Raw genomic sequence first — 21,429 nt, forward strand, 5'->3', positions numbered from 1 at the left:
TTATTGCCAACTCATTTAACCTACTCGCCATTACCGAAACCTGGCTCCACGAATCCGACACTGCATCTTCTGCTGCCCTATCCCATGGTGGTCTTCTCTGGACTCACTCCCCCAGATCCTGCGGACGTAAGGGTGGAGGTGTCGGAATCCTGCTAGCCCCACATAGCACCTTTCAGGTACTTCAGCCACCTCCCTCTCTCTGTCACTCTCCTCTTTCGAAGCACACTGTATTCGCCTTTTCTCTCCAATTTCTCTAAGGATAGCTGTGATCTACAGGCCCCCTGGACCAGTATCAACCTTTCTTGAAGACTTCTCTGCCTGGCTACCCTACTTTCTTTCTTTTGAAATCCCCACTATCATTCTCGGGGACTTCAACATCCCTATTAATACTAACACTCCTTCCACTTCCAAACTTCTCAGCCTAACATCCTCCTTTGACCTGAAGCAGTGGATACATGCTCCAACTCACTCAGAAGGCAATATCCTTGACCTCGTGTTCTCTCGCCTTTGCACTCCATGCAACCTCTCTAACTATCCATCTCCTCTCTCTGATCACCAACTTATTAGTTTCACTCTCTCCCTCTCCTTCACCTCCTCTCCCTCCAACCACCTTAAAGTTACCCGCAGAAACCTACGTCATCTCAACCCTTCTCTTCTCTACTCTGCCATCAACAACCTCTACGACAAAATCTCTCCCCTATCCTGCACCAACCTAGCCACTTCTGTGTACAACGCTTCACTTCTAGCCTCACTGAACTCACTTGCCCCCCTCACTACACACAGAATCAAGCCCAGACCCCTTCAACCTTGGCAAACAGATGATACTAGAAGTCTTAAAAAACGTAGTCGTGCTCTGGAGCACCTGTGGCGTAAGACTAAGTCCCAGAGAGATTTCTACCAATATAAATCTGCCCTCCAAAAATACAACTCCAGCCTCCTCTCTGCCAAGCAGACCTATTTTACCACTCTCATTAGCAACTTATCATCCTGTCCCCGTCAACTCTTCTCCACCTTCAACTCTCTACTTCGTCCTCCACCGCCAACTCACTCACTGCACAGGAGATCGCCAATCATTTCAAACAGAAGATTGATACTATTCGCGCTGAGATCTCTACTGTGCCGACACCCTCCATGCTTTACACTTCATGCCCACAGGCACAATCATTATTTCCCTCTTTCAACCCCACCACTACAGACGAAGTTGCTAAACTACTTGCTAATGTCCACCTTACCACCTGCTCTCTGGATCCTGTTCCCTCACAAATGCTACGTTCACCCTCTGGCCCTATACTACACTCTCTAACCCACATCTTCAATCTCTCCCTCTCTTCTGGCATCTTCCCTAACTCTCTAAAACATGCACTTGTCAGACCCATACTTAAAAAGCCCTCACTGGACCCATCCAATCTTAACAACCTACGCCCCATCTCCTTGCTCCCCTTCTTATCCAAACTCCTCGAACGTTTGGTCTACAACCGACTGAGCGTCCACCTCGCTGATAATGGCCTTCTCGATCCCCTTCAGTCTGGATTTCTTCCTCAACACTCCACAGAAACTGCTCTCCTAAAACTAACAAACGATCTACTAACAGCCAAAACCAATCGACACTATTCTGTACTCCTACTCCTGGACCTCTCCGCTGCCTTTGATACGGTTGACCACCCCCTCCTCCTCAAAAAACTACACGCCTTTGGTCTCCGTGACTGTACACTTCGCTGGTTCTCTTCCTACTTATCCAACCGCACCTTTAGCGTTTCTTATAACTCTACTTCCTCCTCTCCTCTTCCTTTCTCTGTTGGGGTCCCTCAGGGTTCTGTTCTTGGACCTCTACTATTTTCAATCTACACTGCCTCCCTAGGTCAACTGATAGCCTCCCATGGCTTCCAATACCACCTCTACGCTGATGACACCCAAATCTATTTCTCTACCCCTCAGCTCACTCCCTCTGTCTCCTCACGTATCAGTAATTTACTCTCAGATATATCAGTCTGGATGTCTCAGCACTTCCGTAAACTCAATCTAGCCAAAACCGAACTTATAATTTTCCCTCCCCCCTATGCCTCTTCCCCTGATCTAAAATCGATGGCACAACTATACGCCCATCCCCACATGCTAAGGTTCTAGGTTTAGTCCTAGACTCTGAACTCTCCTTCAAGCAACACATCCAATCACTGTCCAAATCCTGCCGCCTCAACCTCCGCAACATCTCCAAAATACGCCCCTTTCTAACCAATGACACAACAAAGCTCTTAATTCACTCGCTGGTCATCTCTCGCCTTGACTACTGCAACTCCCTTCTCATTGGCTTACCTCTACATAATCTATCACCTCTTCAATCCATTATGAATGCCGCTGCCAGACTCATCCACCTTACCAGTCGCTCTGTGTCTGCCACTCCTCTATGTCAATCCCTCCACTGGCTTCCGCTCGGCCAAAGAATTAAATTCAAAATTCTAACAACTACGTACAAAGCCATCCACAATTTCGCCCCCAGCTACATCACTTGCTTAGTCTCTAAATACCAACCTACTCGCTCTCTTCGTTCCTCTCAAGACCTCCTGCTCTCTAGCTCCCTTGTCACCTCCTCCCATGCTCGCCTCCAGGCCTTTTCCAAAGCCTCTCCAATCCTAAGGAACTCCTTACCCCAATCTGTCCGCTTATCTCCTACTTTATTAGCTTTCAGAAGATCCCTGAAAACCCTTCTCTTCAGAGAAGCCTATCCTACCCACACCTAACAACTGTACTTTTTTTTTTTTTTTTTCTTCCCATCAGCTCATCCCCCACAGTTATTACCTTTTGTCTCCACTTGACCCTCCCTTCTAGATTGTAAGCTCTAACGAGCAGGGCCCTCTGATCCCTCCTGTATTGATTTGTATTGTAAGTGTACTGTCTGCCCCATGTTGTAAAGCGCTGCGCAAACTGTTGGCGCTATATAAATCCTGTATAATAATAATAATAATGTAAACACCTAAAATCCAAAGCGAGGCTGGTCCTTACGTGGTTAACCCAAAATTCCCAGAATTCTTGTCTATCCCTGATCCCTCTTATCTGGGCTTCACGGGGTAGAAAATATTTAACTGACATTTGTGACGGGGCTCCCTGATTACTTTTAAAACTAAAATAAACTAAAACAAAACCATAATCTCCCGAACGCCTTATTCTTTCAGTTTTTGCAACTCCGCCATGCTTACTTTACAGCCATCAGTGCATGTTGGTCTTGATCTTATACAATCCAAGTAGCGGGTGGAAGTGCCAGATCTGAACGTAGAGAATTTGGAGGATATCTAGGATTACACCTTTACCCAATTGCTGGCCACACACGATAGGCTAACCCAATTCAAAATTCTTCACATGGCCTACCTTACAGCGCAGAGATTACACCCAATTTCCCCCTCAGTAGAACCTAATTGTTGGTGGTGCGGAGACACGCCTGCAAATTTTTTTGTTTTTTGGCCCTGTTCGCACATACAAACATTTTGGGCCGATGTCCTACAGTTTATTTTCCCAGTAACCACAATTTCCATTCCTCAAGTGGTGGTTGTTTGTCTATTGGGTTTGGCCAACCATTTTCTCTTTTCTAGGGCCTCCAGAATGCTTTTGGGTATACTTTTGTTCTATGCTAGAAAAGCTATTGTTTTGGCATGGAAATTGGATGGACCCCCTACTTTGGAAAGCTGGACAAAACTGGTTAATTTGGTAATCCCATTGTATAAAAGAGCATATCTTTCCAGAGGTTGCCCCCAAAAATGTCATAAGGTCTGGGATATTTGGATTGAATCTCCGTATATTACTGATGCTAGTGACGATACTATGTTTGACTAAAGTGGATAGTGTATGAATTCTATGTTCCTCTAACGAGAGTGGGGCTATGTGGGGGTTGACCTGACTTGCACGCCCCCCCCCCCCCCCCTCTGTGTACCACCTCTTTACTTTTTAGCATCTCCAGGGGAATATATATTGCTGTTACTGCACTTTACATATCATCAAAAGATTGTGGGGAAATCTCTGTGTGCAGAGGACAAGGCTGAAATGCAATATTGGATGCCTATAATCTTTGGGCCCTCCAGACTGCACTGCGTTAAAAACAGTCCTGATTCTAGGATAGAAACCACTGCATGGGCTGAGGAATACTTCCAAAAATCACTGTCTTTGGACACCAAGATTTGTTTACACTTGACATATGATATTTAGCGTTCTCTTTTAGTATCAGAACATATATACATTTTTGCTTTTATGTCTCACATTCATATATTTGTCTTATTGTGTTTTTTCTCATGTTTGTCCGACAGCCCTGAAGAAGGGAGAGTACTTTCCCCCAAAATACGTTGGCTTTTATGTACTTGTCAATATTACCAATACCTGTTAACCTACTTTCAAATCTGCATTCTTCTGGACACCAGGCGCTCCTTCCTTCCTACTTTTCCAAGTCTACATGTGAAAACGACCATAAGGCCATACCAAAAAGGCAGCAGCCCAAACTCCAAGAGGTTTTATTACCATAACTTAAGAGTGGGAATAACCTACAGGAGGGATTCCTTCCTACTTGCCCACACAACCACCCACCCACGACCAGTGACTGATTCAGTCAATCCAGCGTGGTCTCCAGCACAAACAAGAGTGTTTTTAAAAGAAGAGGGAATGCTACATTGTGGTAAACATGGCCCTGTCTCAACTTTTTTGGGATGTGTCGCGGCGATCAATTTCAAAATTATCTTATTTTTTCTTAAAAGGGTACATTTTCTACTTTTATTGTGAATAAAATATGGGTTTATGAGATTTGCAAATCATTCAATTTTCCTGGAATTGGGGTTGTATAAGCAATAGCACCAGAGATGATTAATCCAGGGAATAGTTGATTGCTTTAAACCATGGATCAGCAACCTTTTTCCACTTAAGGACCAGATTCAATGTATGTGAATCCATGGAGGGCCGCATTCACCTGCTAATAAATGAAGATAATAATCTGGACCCCATTACATTACACAGCCCTGCACCTCTGGGTCCCTTTACATTACACAACCCCCCTGCATATTACACATCCCCCCATGTTATGCTTTAAAATTGCGCACATTCGTGGAATAGCGACAAACTAAGGTACTTAAAAATCTCCATAGGCGACATTTAAAAAATGTCTACATATTACCAGTTTAAAGTTACAGAGGAGGTCTTGTGCTTGAATCGTTGCTCTTTCTCTCTAACGATCGCAGTGATACCTCACATGTGTGGTTTGAACACTGTTTACATTTGCGGTCACGGCTTAGGTATGCGTTTGCTTCTGCGCGCAAGCACAAAGGGACACTGTCCCTTTAAAAAAAAATTCTGATCACTTTTATTGCTGTCAGAAGGAATGTAAACATCCCTAAAATAAGCAGTGACAGGTACTCTTTATAGAGGGATCTGGGGTCTATAAGACCCCAGATCCCTCCTTTGCACTTAAAAGCCTTCAAAATGCCAAGTTTGGCTGTTTTGAAAGCTGTAATTTTTTAAAAATTTGGCACCTTTAAGTCTTCTGTAAATCGGAAGTGATGTCATGATAGTTACTAGATCCGAGACCCGATCAAAGCTGATTCCGGCTTTGTTCGGGTCTCCGGAGAGCCGGTGGACGTGCTGGCTGGTTGCTCAGGCCTCCCGGTAGGACAGGAGAGCCTGGGCGAGCCATGCATTTATCACGTGCACTGACGGGCCGGACATTTAGCGGTGGTGGGCTGTAGGTTGCCGACCCCTGCTTAAGCTTATGTCAAATCGGCGGCAATGGCACCGTCCTAATCGGTGCGACGCAGCATTTGCGGCACTGCACCGATTTAAAAGAGTAGTTTCTGTACTACTTTTTGCGATTTTGGGGTGCGATTTCCATTGACATCTGTGCAGAAACCCACACAGATATCTGTGAAATCGCGCTGAAATCGGGACTGACATGCGGGAGTGAAAACGTGCAAGTTCAGCTGAACTCACACGGCTTCATTCCCACAGCTTAGTGTGAACCTGGACTTAAACTCACTATACACATTACAATTAGACTGTGCAACCTCCTTTAGATGTAATACAAGGGCCTGCCTGATTGGATACAAATTGAGTGCATAGTTTAGGTAGGTGCTCATATTATATAGTTTTGATAGAGCTAAAGTTGATTGCACAGAGATTGTCTGATCAGATTGTAGCATGTATGGTTACCCTTGGGGGATCAACTATGAATTTATCCCCCCTTTTAACCTCCCTGGTGGTAATCCCGTGTGACTCGGGGTTAATTTTCATTACCATTAGCGGTAACCCCGAGCCACGGGATTGCATTGCAGAATCCTGGTGCAGTATACATACCTTGTCAACAGGATCCTGTGATGTCCCCCCGCTGTGTCCTCTGCCCGATGCTCTGTGTGCCGGGCTCCGTTCCCAGCGAGCTTCGCGACGCATGGGGGCGGAGCCCAGTGTACTGTAATCTGTAAGATGTACTGATACAGTACACTGTAATCTTACAGATTACATTACTGTATCAAATCATTTTACATCCCTTTTGTCCCTAATGCTTTGTCCAGTGCCCTGCATGCAGTTTTATATTATATATACTGTTCTTTCTGCCTGGAAACTTGAGATTGTCCATGGCAACCAAAAAGTGTCCCTTTACATCAAAAGTGTTTTTAGCAGCAGCGATAGTATATTAGAACACTTGCAGAATTGAGCAATGGTGAATCGTGGGGAAATTAATTTTTATTATTGTTTCTTATAATTATTTATAGTTATTTATTATATTTTAATTTATGATTTCGTGTTTCAAACTTTATCATACCCGGGATGTCTACTAGACTCTTGTTTGGACAGATTTAAGTGTCTTACTACAAAAAATTACAGGCCTTCAATATAAAACGCCAATTTTCTATGCAAAACAATGTACTGCTTTGCGATGCAAAAATCATACCGCCAGGGTGGCTACAACAAATTGGAACATGCTTTATAAGGGTTTTACCTTCCTCTGATCAACCTTGCATATGGCTATATACTGTATACAGTGGGGACGGAAAGTATTCAGACCCCTTTAAATTTTTCACTCTTTGTTATATTGCAGCCATTTGCTAAAATCATTTAAGTTCATTTTTTTCCCTCATTAATGTAAACACAGCAGCTCATATTGACAGAAAAACACAGAATTGTTGACATTTTTGCAGATTTATTAAAAAAGAAAAACTGAAATATCACATGGTCCTAAGTATTCAGACCCTTTGCTGTGACACTCATATATTTAACTCAGGTGCTGTCCATTTCTTCTGATCATCCTTGAGATGGTTCTACACCTTCATTTGAGTCCAGCTGTGTTTGATTATACTGATTGGACTTGATTAGGAAAGCCACACACCTGTCTATATAAGACCTTACAGCTCACAGTGTATGTCAGAGCAAATGAATCATGAGGTCAAAGGAACTGCCTGAAGAGCTCAGAGACAGAATTGTGGCAAGGCACAGATCAAGCCAAGGTTAGAAAAAAAAATTTCTGCTGCACTTAAGGTTCCTAGGAGCACAGTGGCCTCCATAATCCTTAAATGGAAGACGTTTGGGATGACCAGAACGCTTCCTAGAGCTGGCCGTCCGGCCAAACTGAGCTATCGGGGGAGAAGAGCCTTGGAGAGCGAGGTAAAGAAGAACCCAAAGATCACTGTGGCTGAGCTCCAGAGATGCAGTCGGGAGAAAGTTGTACAAAGTCAACCATCACTGCAGCCCTCCACCAGTCGGGGCTTTATGGCAGAGTTGCCTGACGGAAGCCTCTCCTCAGTACAAGACACATGAAAGCCCGCATGGAGTTTGCTAAAATAACACCTGAAGGACTCCAAGATGGTGAAAAATAAGATTCTCTGGTCTGATGAGACTAAGATAGAACTTTTTTACCTTAATTCTAAGTGGTATGTGTGGAGAAAACCAGGCACTGCTCATCACCTGTCCAATACAGTCCCAACAGTGAAGCATGTTGGTGGCAGCATGCTGTGGGGGTGTTTTTCAGCTGCAGGGACAGGATGACTCTTTGCAATTGAGGGAAAGATGAATGCGGCCAAGTACAGGGATATCCTGGACGGAAACCTTCTCCAGAGTGCTCAGGACCTCAAACTGGGCTGAAGGTATACCTTCCAAGACAATTACCCTAATCACACAGCTAAAATAACAAAGGAGTGGCTTCACAACAACTCTGTGAATGTTCTTGAATGGCCCAGCCAGAACCCTGACTTAAACCCAATTGAGCATCTCTGGAGAGACCTAAAAATGGCTGTCCACCAATGTTTACCATCCAACCTGACAGAACTGGAAAGGATCTGCAAGGAGGAATGGCAGAGGATCCCCAAATCCAGGTGTGAAAAACTTGTTGCATCTTTCACCAAAAAGACTCATGGCTGTATTAGATCAAAAGGGTGCTTCTACTAAATACTGAGCAAAGGGTCTGAATACTTAGGACCATGTGATATTTCTTTTTTAATAAATCTGCAAAAATGTCAACAATTCTGTGTTTTTCTGTCAATATGGGGTGCTGTGTGCACATTACTGAGGAAAAAAAATGAACCTAAATGATTTTAGCAAATGGCTGCAATATAACAAAGAGTGAAAAATTTAAGGGGGTCTGAATACTTTCCATCCCCACTGTATATACTGTTCACTTGGACTGAGTTTGCACCGTGCACTTTATTGAATTATCATCTTTGGACACTTTTTGATAACCTGATTTTCACATTTTTGATTTGATTTTAATGCAATATCTCTATGCTAATGGACTGTTTTATTTTAAATGTATTAGCACTTTGACAGCGCAACACAATGTTTTTGTTTATTGCTTTTATCTGTATGTGGGAGTTTAATGAGTGCTGCTGTCACAATCTTAGTTGATGTTAATTGGTTTCATATGATTGTTATTTTTTTGACACTAAGCGCAATCAATACTTCTTTCATGTTTAACCCTGTCATTGCTGCCGCTGTAACTATTATAGGAGATTTCACTCCATAAGAAAGGCTTGTTAAATGACCCAGAAGACTTAGTCAAAGGCACACCTATCTGTTAAAATGTGTGCTGCAGATGCTGAACAGCTTTGTGGATAGCCCCCCCCCCCCCTTCTCCCCACTGCTATATGACCACACTGGAGCAAGGAAACAAATACTTAACCACTTCCATACCGGGCCTATTCTAGCACTCCTCTCCTACATGTAAAAATTCTAATTTTTTGCTAGAAAATTACTCAGGACCCCCCAAACATTATATATATATTTTTTTTAGCAGACACCCTAGGGAATAAAATGGCGGTCATTATTTTTCGCAACAACTTTTCAACTTTTTGGAAAAAAACTGTTTCGTGATTTAAAAAATAACAAAACAGTAAAGTTAGCCCAATTTTTTTGGAATAATGTAAAAGATGATGTTAGACCAAGTAAATAGATACCCAACATGTCACGCTTTAAAATTGGACACACTCATGGAATGACGCCAAACTTCGGTACTTAAAAATCTCCATAGGCGACGCTTTAAATTTTTTTTACAGGTTACATGTTTAGAGTTACAGAAGGAGGTCTAGTGCTTGAATTGTTGCTTGCGCTCTAACGCATGCGGCAATACCTCATATGTGTGGTTTGAACAGCGTTTACATATACGTATGCATACTTACGTGTGCGTTCGCTTCTGAGCGTGAGCTAGCGGGGACAGAGGCGCTTTAAATCATTTTTTTAAAATTTATTTTACTTTTTTTTTTTTTTTTACACTTTCTTTTACATTTTTTTTGATCACTTTTATTCCTATTACAAGGAATGTAAATATCCCTTGTAATAGGAATCGTTCGTGACAGGTCCTCTTTATGGAGAGATGCGGGGTCAGTAAGACCCCACATCTCTCCTTCAGGCTGGAAAGCATGAGAGCAGATAAAAAAAATCCACAATCTCATGCTTACCAGCCGCGATTGCGGCTTTGTTTACATCCGTGGCCCGGACGTGACGTAATAACATCGCGCCAGGCCTCCGATGGTCATAGAGATGACTGGTGTCCATCTGGTCACTGGAAATCTCTATTGTCATCTGGCAGCGGCCGATTCTTTCTCCGGGTCCCCAATGGCATGGGAGAGTCGGAGAAGCACCGGATGGCAGCGGGGGCTGTCCCCTTCCGTTGCCTGTAAGAACGATCAAGCGGTGGAACAGCCGCTATGATCATTCTTATGGTGCACAGAATCGCCGGCTGAAAACAAGGATATCTGAATGATGCCTGTAGCTACAGGCATCATTCAGATATTCCCACTGAAAGTCAAAGACATCATATGACATCTTTGGGCGGGAAGTGGTTAACTTCTGATGACAGCATAAGGAGGAGAGGGGCTGGTACAGACAGAGATCCATAGCTCCCGCCCCCTCTAAATGCTGCCAAATAGAACATCTGCAGCCCTCCTTGTCATGCCCTGTGCTTCTTCTGCTCCTTTTATACTGATAAAAAAGACTGCGACTTCTCACATCTGCCAGCTAGTTTGAAAGATTACCACAGTAGTAGCTTGCAGCTTCTGTTCTGAAAAATGGCAGCTGGAGTGGAGCCTTCTACTACCTTTATCAGAGAAGGACTAGTATAGTAGCCACCAGCTACTACTGTAGTAATCTCCTCCGAACTAGCTAGCAGCTGCATGAGTTTGAGGTCTCAGTCTTCAATCAGTACAAAGGAAGAAGTTGAGGCACAGGGCTGAACAGAAAGCTGTGCTGCAGGACAGAGAGGGGCTGCTTGTACCTCCTCCATCAATTGCCACCAGAGCAATTGAGGTGCCCACCAGAGGATCCCGTGACCTTGCCAGAAACCTTGGTACCGTTCTGTTGAGCCAGGATGCAAACAGATCTACCTCAGGAGTGCCCCATCAGAGACATGTCCGATGAAACATGGCCCGGTGAAGGGCCCACCCCGTAGTCCAACCCTAGCCGACTGAGATATCCACCTGTCAGTATTCCACTCCTAGAATGCTTATGTTGGAGAGGGTTGGAATGAGACGTTCTGCCCACCGGAGGATACTGGCAACTGCCAGGGCTGCCCACAACCTATTTGGCTCGCCCTGGTGACTTACATAAGCCACCACCGTTGCATTATCTGACAGGATCCTTACCGGGAGCCCCCAACATTGATCCATCCATGATCCAGACAGTCTGATCGCTCGAAGTTCCAAGATATTGCTCAGTGGTCCGGATTCCACCAGTGTCTAACGACCCTGAGCAGAGCTCAGTCCCAGGACACCTCCCCATTCGGACAGACTGGCATTGGTGGTCACCGTGTTCATAACAAGGGGAGAAAGGATTTACCCCGCTGAGGAACCGGACAGCAATGCCACCAGACCTCTGGTTTCCTGGCCCAGCCAAATCAGATTGTCAAGAGACCTCGGGCACTTGCCAGGATCTCCCTGAAGGGAGCTTGTATGGAACTGTGCAAATGGAATCGCCTCAAAAAGGTAGATACCATCAGACCCAACACCCACATGCAGGTCCGCAGGGAGGCCCACCTGCCGGACAACAGTAAATGAAAAAAGCAGCATGCAACTTCTGGAGTTTGTCCAGAGGAAGAAACACTCTGGCCAGAGCTGAAGCCCGGGTCAGGCTCAGATAATCCAATGTCCTGGAAGGGGCCAAAGCAGACTTCAGACAGTATAGAAGCCAACTGAAATCTGTCAAGGTCTGTATAGGAGCTACGTTGCCCCTCGGGGTAGTCGAGGATTCGCAGAAGATGATCGTCCAGGCAGCCCAGGACTTCAAACCCCCACTGACGTAACCACGCCAGATCTGGGGCCAACACCTCGTGAACACCCGAGGAGTGGTGGCAAGACCAAAGGGCAACACCATGCGCTGATAATACTCAGCACCCACAGCAAAACGGAGGAAGTGCTGGGGTTGAGCACATAGTGGAATGCATAAGTAAGCATTCGTGATGTCGATAGAAGCCTGAAAGTCCCCATGATGAAGGGGTGCCACCGCCGTATGGACAGGCTCCATCTTGAGCTTCTGTACCCACACAAGGTAGGTCAGGGCCTTGAGGTCCAGAATTGGACGCACCATGCCCTCCATCTTTTGGACTGTGAACAGGTTTGAATAAAACCCCTGAAACTGTTCCCAGCATGGGAACCGGGACAATCACACTCTGAAGAAACAGGGCTTGCACAGCCCCACGAGGAGAACAGCAAACGGTCCGGCGACAGACGCACATTGGATGCAAAAAACTTTTTGGGTAACAAGGGCGGAAAACTATCTTGTAACCGGACAAAATCAAGAAGCGTAATAATGTCATCCAGGGTAGCCCCCCACAATACATGTCAAAGCACATGAAACAGAGAGCTCAGCAACCAGGGGAACTGCGGCCAAGAGGCATAGCAGACAAACTGCAGCGTCTAGACCAATAGGTCCGCCAATGCAGCAAAGGCAGGGGATTCTGCTCTCCCTCCAAGTATGTCAGCTGGATCTTTAAAATCCAGAGATTCCACTATTGGAATCATGGTTGCCTTGAGCAGCCTAGAGACAGGGGGGTCCACTACTGGTAGAACAGTCCACTTCTGAAGGAGGGACTCCTCAAAGGGGTACCTCACAGCAAGCATTTTTGGAAGCACAAAGGGGCACTTTGGAGATTCCCAGTCTTCATGGACAAATTTTGCAAAATAAGAGGGAGAAGGGAACGCTTTTGCCACGCAAGACAGCTTATGGGTGCAAAAGGGGAACCGGCCCTCTGCCGCAGCCACCCTGCATCCCCCATCTTGAAAGGTTCCCGCACAGATGTAATAAGTGCGACAACCCGTGCCTTTTCGTGCACCACTGCAGTTGTGGAGGAATCATCCTTGCTCTCTGACAGTACAGGGAGCGAGGCCACCAACCCTGCAAGGTTGGTCACGTCCATGGCGGCAAAGCCAGATACAGGATCGTTCGAGACAGAGACTATACGCCTAAGCGCCACCACAAAAAACTCCACCAACTGAGACCCCCACCGCCTGAGGCCCACTCAGGGGATGTCGACCGAGGCCCCGCACAGGTGTTGCCGGATGCCCAGCACAGGGGACACAGACCGAGGCCCCTCACAGGAGGGTGCCGACCGAGGCCCCGCACAGGGGGTGCCGATGGATGCCGCCCACGAGGCACCACTGCGGCCCCCCACAAGGAGCACTCAAACCGGGCCAACCTATAGGACCCCAAAAAAGAATAGAACGCCCTCAGAGCCCCCACACTGCCGCCCCTCTTGTAGGAGGCAGTCACGAGGCCTAGCAGGCCACAAAAGCTGCAGCCTAAATTTTTGTCCACCTGCGGCAAGAGCACGGCCCGTGGAGGGACCGGACGAATCCGAGCCACCCACCCAGCACCCAGTCGGTAGGCTGCAAAGCCGCGGCCTAAATTATGGGAGGGCCGCTGCAGGTGGTGCCCCGATCACGGATTTCCGGTCACCCGCCTCCTAGGCCCAACCACTGCAGCAGATGGGCCCAAGGGATACCCCCAGTAGCAACCCAGAGGGTGGAAGGGGAGGGACAGTGTGTCCAAAAAGCACCTAGGCCAGAAGCCTGGGCCTCACCCGGGAAGGAAGTGAAGGAGGGGGGGTGGAAGAGAACCCCGGGAGGCACCGACCACCCCAGGGAGTACCCGCGCCCCACACCACATTTAGGGAAGGAGATGAGGGGGCCCCATACTTACCGATCCACGAAGCATGCGGGTAACGCTCCCAGACAGATCCCCTCGAAGTGGGGGGTTGTCGGCCATGAGGAGCACTGCGGCTCAGGCCGAGACCCGATTGCATGCGACCTTCAAGACGTTTAACACGCAGGGCCAGCCCCCCGTCCAGTGGGGCTATGTTGCAGCTGACCTAGCGCTTAGCTGCGGTCTGCACGCGCTCGCTGGCTAGACTGGGGAGACCACTGGATCTTAGCGTCCAGCCCAGCAGTTGATTGTAGATCTCACAGGAGAAAAATCCAGGAAAAAAGAAAATAAACAAAAAAATTCCCAGGACTAGAGATCCCAGCAGGGAACTAGGTCCTTACTCCGGACTAGGCAGAAAAAAACTGAAGGCCTATAGCAGAGAGGGGGGTATATACCACCTAGCCAAGTCTTTTTTTTCTGCCTAGTGTCCTACTCCTTTAGAGGGCGGTATAACCCTATGGTTCTGAATAATTGAGCGCTGTGTCTGTCAATAAATGAGAGAGAAATTACATTTTATTTCTAAACCACAGCACAGCTTTTAACAGGGATGAGTGCTACACTATATTGTCAAAAGTATTGGGACGCTTGCCTTTACACGTACATGAAGTTTAATGGCATCTCAGTATAATGCCCCGTACACATGGTCGGATTTTCCGACGGAAAATGTGCGATAGGACCTTGTTGTCGGAAATTCCGACCGTGTGTAGGCTCCATCACACATTTTCCATCGGATTTTCTGACACACAAAGTTTGAGAGCAGGCTATAAAATTTTCCGACAACAAAATCCGTTGTCGGAATTTCCGATCATGTGTACACAAATCCGACGCACAAAGTGCCACGCATGCTCAGAATAAATAAAGAGATGAAAGCTATTGGCTACTGCCCCATTTATAGTCCCGATGTACGTGTTTTACGTCACCGCGTTCAGAATGATCGGATTTTCTGACAACTTTGAGTGACCATGTGTATGCAAGACAAGTTTGAGCCAACATCCGTCAGAAAAAATCCTAGGATTTTGTTGTCGGAATGTCTGATCAATGTCTGACCGTGTGTACGGGGTATTAGTCTGTAGGGTTCAATACTGAGTTGGCCCACCCTTTGCAGCTATAACAGCTTCAGGTCTTCTGGGAAAGCTGTCCACAAGGTTTACGAGTGTGTCTATGGGAATGTTTGACCATTTGTGAGGTCAGGCACTGATGTTGGATGAGAAGGCCTGACTCACAGTCTGCGCTCTAATTCATCCCAAAGGTGTTCTATTGGGTTGAGGTCAGGACTCTGTGCAGGCCAGTCAAGGTCCTCCACCCCAAACTTGCTCATCTGTGTCTTTATGGACCTTGCTTGGTGCACTGGTGTGCAGTCATGTTAAAACAGGCTCCCACAAAGTTGGGAGCATGAAATTGTCCAAAAAATATTGGTAGACTGATGCCTTAAGAGTTCCCTTCACTGGAAATAAGGGGCCAAGCCCAACCCCTGAAAAACAACTCCACACCATAATCCCCCTCCATCAAATGATTTGGATCAGTGCACAAAGCAAAGTCCATAAAGACATGGGATGAGCGAGTTTGGGGTGAAGGAACTTGACTGGCCTGCAATAAGTCCTGACCTCAACCCGATAGAACACCTTTGGGTAAATTAGAGCGGAGACTGTGAGCCAGGCCTTCTCATCCAACATCAGTGCCTGATCTCACAAATGCGCTTCTTGAAGAATGGTCAAACATTCCCATAGACACACTCCTAACCTTGTGAACAGCCTTCCCAGAAGAGTTGAAGCTGCAAAGGGGATGGCCAACTCAATATTGAAGGAACTAATGGGAAATGGAGCGCTGACAGGTGCTATTTTTGAAATAAAAAAACGGGACAGTGGTGTGGATCAGGAAGTGTGGTGTTTGCAGGTGGCAAACAGTTGAGGTGGTCGTTAGACCTACAGTACTGGGTACAAATGGATGGGGTAGGCGGCAGCCAGCTTCTCAGAGCAGAAGGGACTCTGTGGGGAAGACAAGCAGAAAAAAAGAGCAGCGCCGTTCTAAGGGTAGTAGTGTGTATAAAAGGCTTTAATAATGTTTAAAATATGCACTCACATTTAGGCTGATAAAAACAGGCATGTAGTGTTACTCTAACATCATGAGATCACATCCGGTGGACCGGTGAGCTGTGGAGGAGTCATTCCCCGGCCGCTTCTGGTGGCGTCCGAAGCTCCGAGGTATGTAGTTCCGTCAGACAGTGCTTCAGCTGGTCCGTGGGTGGAGATGTCAGATGCTGGAGAGTCGGGGGGCGTGGCCGTAGCGCTCGTGTTCGGAGCATGCGTGCTCCTTCATCAGGCATGTGTCACACACGCCTGATGAAGGAGCACGCCCCCCGGCTCTCCAGCATCTGACATCTCCACCCACGGACCAGCTGTGCACTGGGTCCTCAGGAGGAATTAACAAGACTTTTTTAACTTTTGGTGAGGGTTGTTTAAACTATGCTGTATAAAGGGAAAATAATCTCTTGTGTTTATGAAGAGTTGTCTATAATCTTTTAATTTCCAAATTTTGTCTTTTTCTGAGGGTGTAGCCTGTTATCTATTCAACGTAGACACAAAGGAACATAAGAAAAATCCATTTATTCATCTTCAATATAAATAGATATTAGTTTGTGATAAAGATGTGTGTTCAAAATGAATCCTCATATTAACAAATTAAATATCTGTCATGGCAGACATGATTATCACTGGTTTCCATTGAATAAATGTTTCCATAACAATGATTCATGTGGTCACACTGGGGAATGTAACATTTTATTCTGGAGGAATGACTGAATAAATACCCTTGTATCATCTCATTATTAATCATTACAAAAGCTGAAGAACACGGTTGTTCTGTTTATATATGAACTGTTTTAATTACCACATTGCTTTATATTAAAGTGGTTGTTAACCCACAAATTACAGTATCCTCTCTGTTTATTAATGTAATCTGCCCTGTGTCTGTGCCTTATAAAAATAATGCAGCTATAAACCTCATTTCAGAGCACGATCGGCATTCACGTGACCGAGAATTCCCCGTTGACGTCAGTCGGGTCACGTGAGCACCGATCGGTGCTCTGAAAATGAGGTACAGGCATAACTCACTTTTAAGTACACAATGGGGTTTATTTACTCAAGCTGGAAAGTGCAAAATCAGGCTCACTTCTACATAGAAACCAATGAGCTTCCAGGTTTTATTACCAAAGCTTAATTGAACAAGCTGGGGTTAGAAGCTCATTGGTTTCTATGCAGAAGTGAGCCTGATTTTGCACTTTCCAGCTTTAGTAAATAAACCCCATTGTGTACTTAAAAGTGGGGTATGCCTGTATATAGCTGCATTATTTTAATAAGGCACAGACACAGGGCAAATTACATTAATAAACAGAGGATACTGTAAAGAAATAACAGTAATTTGAGCAGCAGGAGGGGAGGGGGCGGGCACGGAGCAGATACACTGTGGTCAGTTTATAAAGGGGAGGGCAGAATCAGGCAGGATCAGCCAGGTATTTCAGGTGTTACAGGGGGTCAAATGACACAGCAAAAGCACAGTGCTGTATAACATGCATTAAAGGAACAGGATCTTTTTTTTTTAGGTTATCAAACACTTTAAACACCCTTATAAAACTGGACACCCAGAGAAGTGACCTCAGTTTTCTCTGCTACAGACTGCCGATTCAGCAGTGTGATGAGGTCTGACATCTGATAGGGTCATCCCTTTATGATCCTCTCCTGTAAGCAAGCTCCCATATTACAATATTTTAGACTCAAATTATTCTCTCTGTATACTTCCACATATGCTTTGAATCTCTATATCCTTTAGAGTCACAGCATTGAACAAGGTGGCAAAGACTAAAAATGATCTAGTACTATCCATCCCTCTTAGGCCATTTTAACACTGAAGCGGTGGGTCGGTTAGCGGTAAAGCGCCGCTAGTTTTAGCAGCGATTTACCGCTGTTATAGTGGCGCTTTGGCACCTTTAACCCCCCAGAAGGGGTTAAAAGCACCCACTTAGTGCTGCTTTCAAAGCGGCGCCCATTTCAATGGGCAGGGGCGGTGGAGGAGCAGTGCTCCCCCACCGCCCCAAAGATGCTGCTTGCAGGACTTTTTCTCCCTGTCCTGCAAGCGCCCCGCCCCAGCACTCGGGTTTTCACACTGAGGCTGCAGAAGAGGCCGTTTACAGGTGCTATTTTTAGCGCAAAAACGCCTGTAAATTGCCTCAGTTTGAAAGTGGCCTTAGCCTGAGTTCTAGTGTTTATGGGAAGCTGACAGAAATACCCAACTTAGGTACTATTACAAGCAAGATTTATTTTTAATGAATTTATAACTGGTGTTATAAGTCATTTTTTTTTAAAGCTGCCTGAAGTTCAGTTTTAAAGAGACCCTGTTGCCAGACCCATTCATTTCAACAATCTTCCCACATAACATATGTGCATTTAACATATTGCATGTAATTAACCTGTAAAGGATTCCCTTGTGCAGTCATCTTGGATGTGCCGGCAACTCCATTAGAGTTAGAACTGTCACCTAAAGCTGTATTAATCCCAAAAAACTAAAATAATAATATACTGCAGTTTACCAATCATTAGATGTCGTGGCTGCATTCGTTTTCTTTTTTTAGGATTTTTTTCCTCTGTTTTCACCAGGTGATCTGACCTGTAACCTACCACTTGTATTAGAGTGCCCTCACTCTTGATGAAAAAGCGCAGGGGGGCACCTATGGACAGCAGCATTGTCAGTCTGGGAAGGGGGGGGGGGGTAGATGTACTAGCAGATTTAGATATACTAACAAATTGAAGCCAAGCTCCAGCTAATACCTTATAAGCAGTAACAGCAAACACTTTTTCCTTTTGGAATAAATGTTTTACATAAATAAATGCTGATCATTGTAAGCACCTCTGCTAGTTTTAAATGGTTTGTCATATCTCTATAACGAATACATTCTGCTGGAGAGCTTGATTTTTTGAACTGGATCACCACATTTAAATAGAAGACAGAAAGCCTAAAAAGAAAACTAATGCAGCCATCACATATAAGAAATGGTAAGCAGCAATATAATAAATGTTTGCTTTTGGGTTTAGTACCACTTTAACCCCTTGCCGACTGCCCCACGCAGATATACTGCGGCAGAGGGGCTGCTCAGTGCCAGATCATGCACGTGATTGGACACAGTGGGAGCAAATCAGAGGACCCGCTGATCATTTGGGAGACAGGCAGAACGGCGGTCTGCCTGTGTAAACTCTCTTTAGTGCCTGATAGATATTACTCTCCTGAAGAAGCCACAGCATGTGGTGAAACATGTTGAGAAACAATTCCTTCGGTTGCACTATCAAAGATTGTATTGTTACATTGAATGTAAACTCTTTATAGACATGTTTTTATCAATTTTTCTAAATAAAATGTAACATTTTTTACATAAATTTTGTGTCACCTATTGCACCTTTAAAATCCCAGTTCCCTTTATGCTCTTTATACTGTTTACCTAAGGGATGTGGTGCCAATATTTGCGTTAGATGTGAGGCAACCATTTACATTTTCACTGAGAGTAAATAGACACTCCCAGAAAAGGAGATGGCTATGACATGTGGCAGGAGGGAGGGGGTTGTGCTAGGGAATGGACTCTTCCAGGGGTAGTAACATTTTCTAGCAAGTACAAAGGCACATTGCAAGTAAATACAGAATCATTTATGGAAAAGAAAAACACTGCAAGTAATTTAAATAGATTTTCTGTATTTTTACCTGCAATTTTTTTTGAGTTGGTTACAGGGTCTCTTTAAATGTCCCTGTGTCATCTCCGAAAAAAACAAGCACAGGATTGTAAAAATAAAAACAGCAGAGCTTCACAGACATCAAGCAGACATATCACAGGGAACAGCAGGTGGGTGTAACAAACACAGAGGAATGCCACAGCCTACCTGGGTGCTGACCTTTAAGCCTCATGTAATATCTGATGTAAGTCAATTAGCGGTGTTTCTCTACTGTGTTTTTGCTGTGTGCTCCAGATCTTCTGTAGGCAGTGTTCATGATGGCTGTCCTAATGGATATTATGTTGTGGGTTCTAGGAAACCCTGAGGTTTCTAAGACACAATGGGTTTGATTTGTTAACACTGAAGAGTGCAAAGTCTGGTGCAGCTCTGCATTAAAGCCAATCAACTTCCAGGTTTTTTTTTTTGTCAAGGCTTAATTGAACAAGCTGAGGTTAGAAGCCGATTGGCTACCATGCACAGCTGAATCAGATTTTACACTCTTCAGTTTTAGTAAATCACCCCCAGTGTTACATGTACTCCCCACTACGCGTACATTGAAAATTGTGCCTTATAGAGTTGGATCCTTTGTACTTAATACTCAAGAGACAGGAATCAAAAATAAACTTTTACTGTTTGATATAAGTAATAAAACAGTTAGACATTAAATTAATTACAAGGAATAATTAGCACAGAAACAACGTGCACCAATCACAATACCAGAAAACCACACACACAAGGAGGAGGAGAGTAAAACATGCAGAACTCTATATTTCCCCCCAGGAGGAACACAACACAGAGATACTGTAGAAAGCAGATACACAGAACTATATACATGGGAAAGCTAGAGACATCCCCTTAGTAATGAGTAGTGTCTATATACACAACTTCATACACAGGAGTAGTGCACCACACAACGTTTTCTCTCTCCAGAATCTTCACATAGGCTAGTATGGCCTCCCCACATTCACGCGGTATTACGCCGAGGACCGCATTTCCCTATAAAGGCAGGAAACGCAGGTATGGTAACTGGATACACCATCAGCACCCGTGATTTAATACTGTTCAGACTAAGATAATGCCTTCAAGAAGGATAAAAGGGTCACTCAGCTCTTTAAAAAACGGAGAAAATACAAACAATCTCTAAGCTGAGTAATGTATGACCACAACTTGTCCTCTGTGACCGCAGTATCCCCATAGTCTGCCATACAGTATGCAGGAGGACTGTGTTTTGCCTCTGAACATGTCCTATAGCACTGGGGAATTATGCTGTACCCTACTGATTAGGGCATCTTACCCATGGGACTGGGAAAAGTCTGCTACAAAACTGTGTCTCTAGTTATTCACACTTGTCCTTGCTTGTGCCTTCCTCCTGAGTGGGCTCTTTCTCGGTGCCCCCCGAGGAGTTGGACAGCCTTGCGGAGTGCTTATATGCTGTGCACAGCTCCTGTACACGCTCTGCGCTGGGGGTCCACTTCTGGAATCCAGCCTCATTCTGAAGAAATAGCACAGCTGTGTTGTGTACTGCTTTGTAGTACAGCTCATCTCTGTTGAAAGAATAAAGTAAGAGGAAAAAAACAAAGTTAAAAAAGATTCAGATCAAACAGAATTACAGAGAAAACAAGTCTACAGATACCTGAGGATAAACACTGCCTTTACTGGAGTACTGGTGCCAGTCTAACCACCTTACCACCCAAGTATTTTCACACGTGGTAAAAAAGCAACATGAGGTGAACCTCTCAGCCATTTCAAACAAAAAGCTTACCTAAAACTGGCCACAGATGGTTCAATCTCGGCTGGTTCAGCAGGGACCGGCCAAAATTCAAACCATGTATGGGCAGGCTCATTGTACCCAAGTCAATCGATCAACTTGTGCACAACCAGCATGTCAGATTTTCCATGCGATTATTGCCAGCGGCTAAAGCTGCTAACAATAATAACTGTATGTTCTCCCAGCCAGAACATCCCCCCCCCCCCCCCGGGCTGGGTGAACAGTGTTGTTGGGGGAATCAAGCGATTTTATTTCCTTCAACCCATGCAC

The 21,429-nt window shown here is 45.2% G+C and overlaps 1 protein-coding gene across 1 annotated transcript in view; it reads right to left on the bottom strand.

Annotated features, from left to right (window-relative positions):
• Window positions 1-20,003: 20,003 nt before the first annotated feature.
• The window catches only part of PCIF1 (phosphorylated CTD interacting factor 1), a 91,266-nt gene continuing 89,840 nt past the window's right edge, over window positions 20,004-21,429 (bottom strand). The window contains exon 16 of the mRNA XM_073606267.1: window positions 20,004-20,935. Coding sequence (XP_073462368.1) covers window positions 20,728-20,935 — 208 coding nt within the window. The 3' untranslated portion in view covers window positions 20,004-20,727. The remainder of the gene's footprint in view (window positions 20,936-21,429) is intronic.

The sequence above is a fragment of the Aquarana catesbeiana genome, linkage group LG12 (genome assembly GCF_042186555.1).
Source record: "Aquarana catesbeiana isolate 2022-GZ linkage group LG12, ASM4218655v1, whole genome shotgun sequence".
In the NCBI taxonomy this organism is placed as follows: Eukaryota; Metazoa; Chordata; class Amphibia; order Anura; family Ranidae; genus Aquarana; species Aquarana catesbeiana.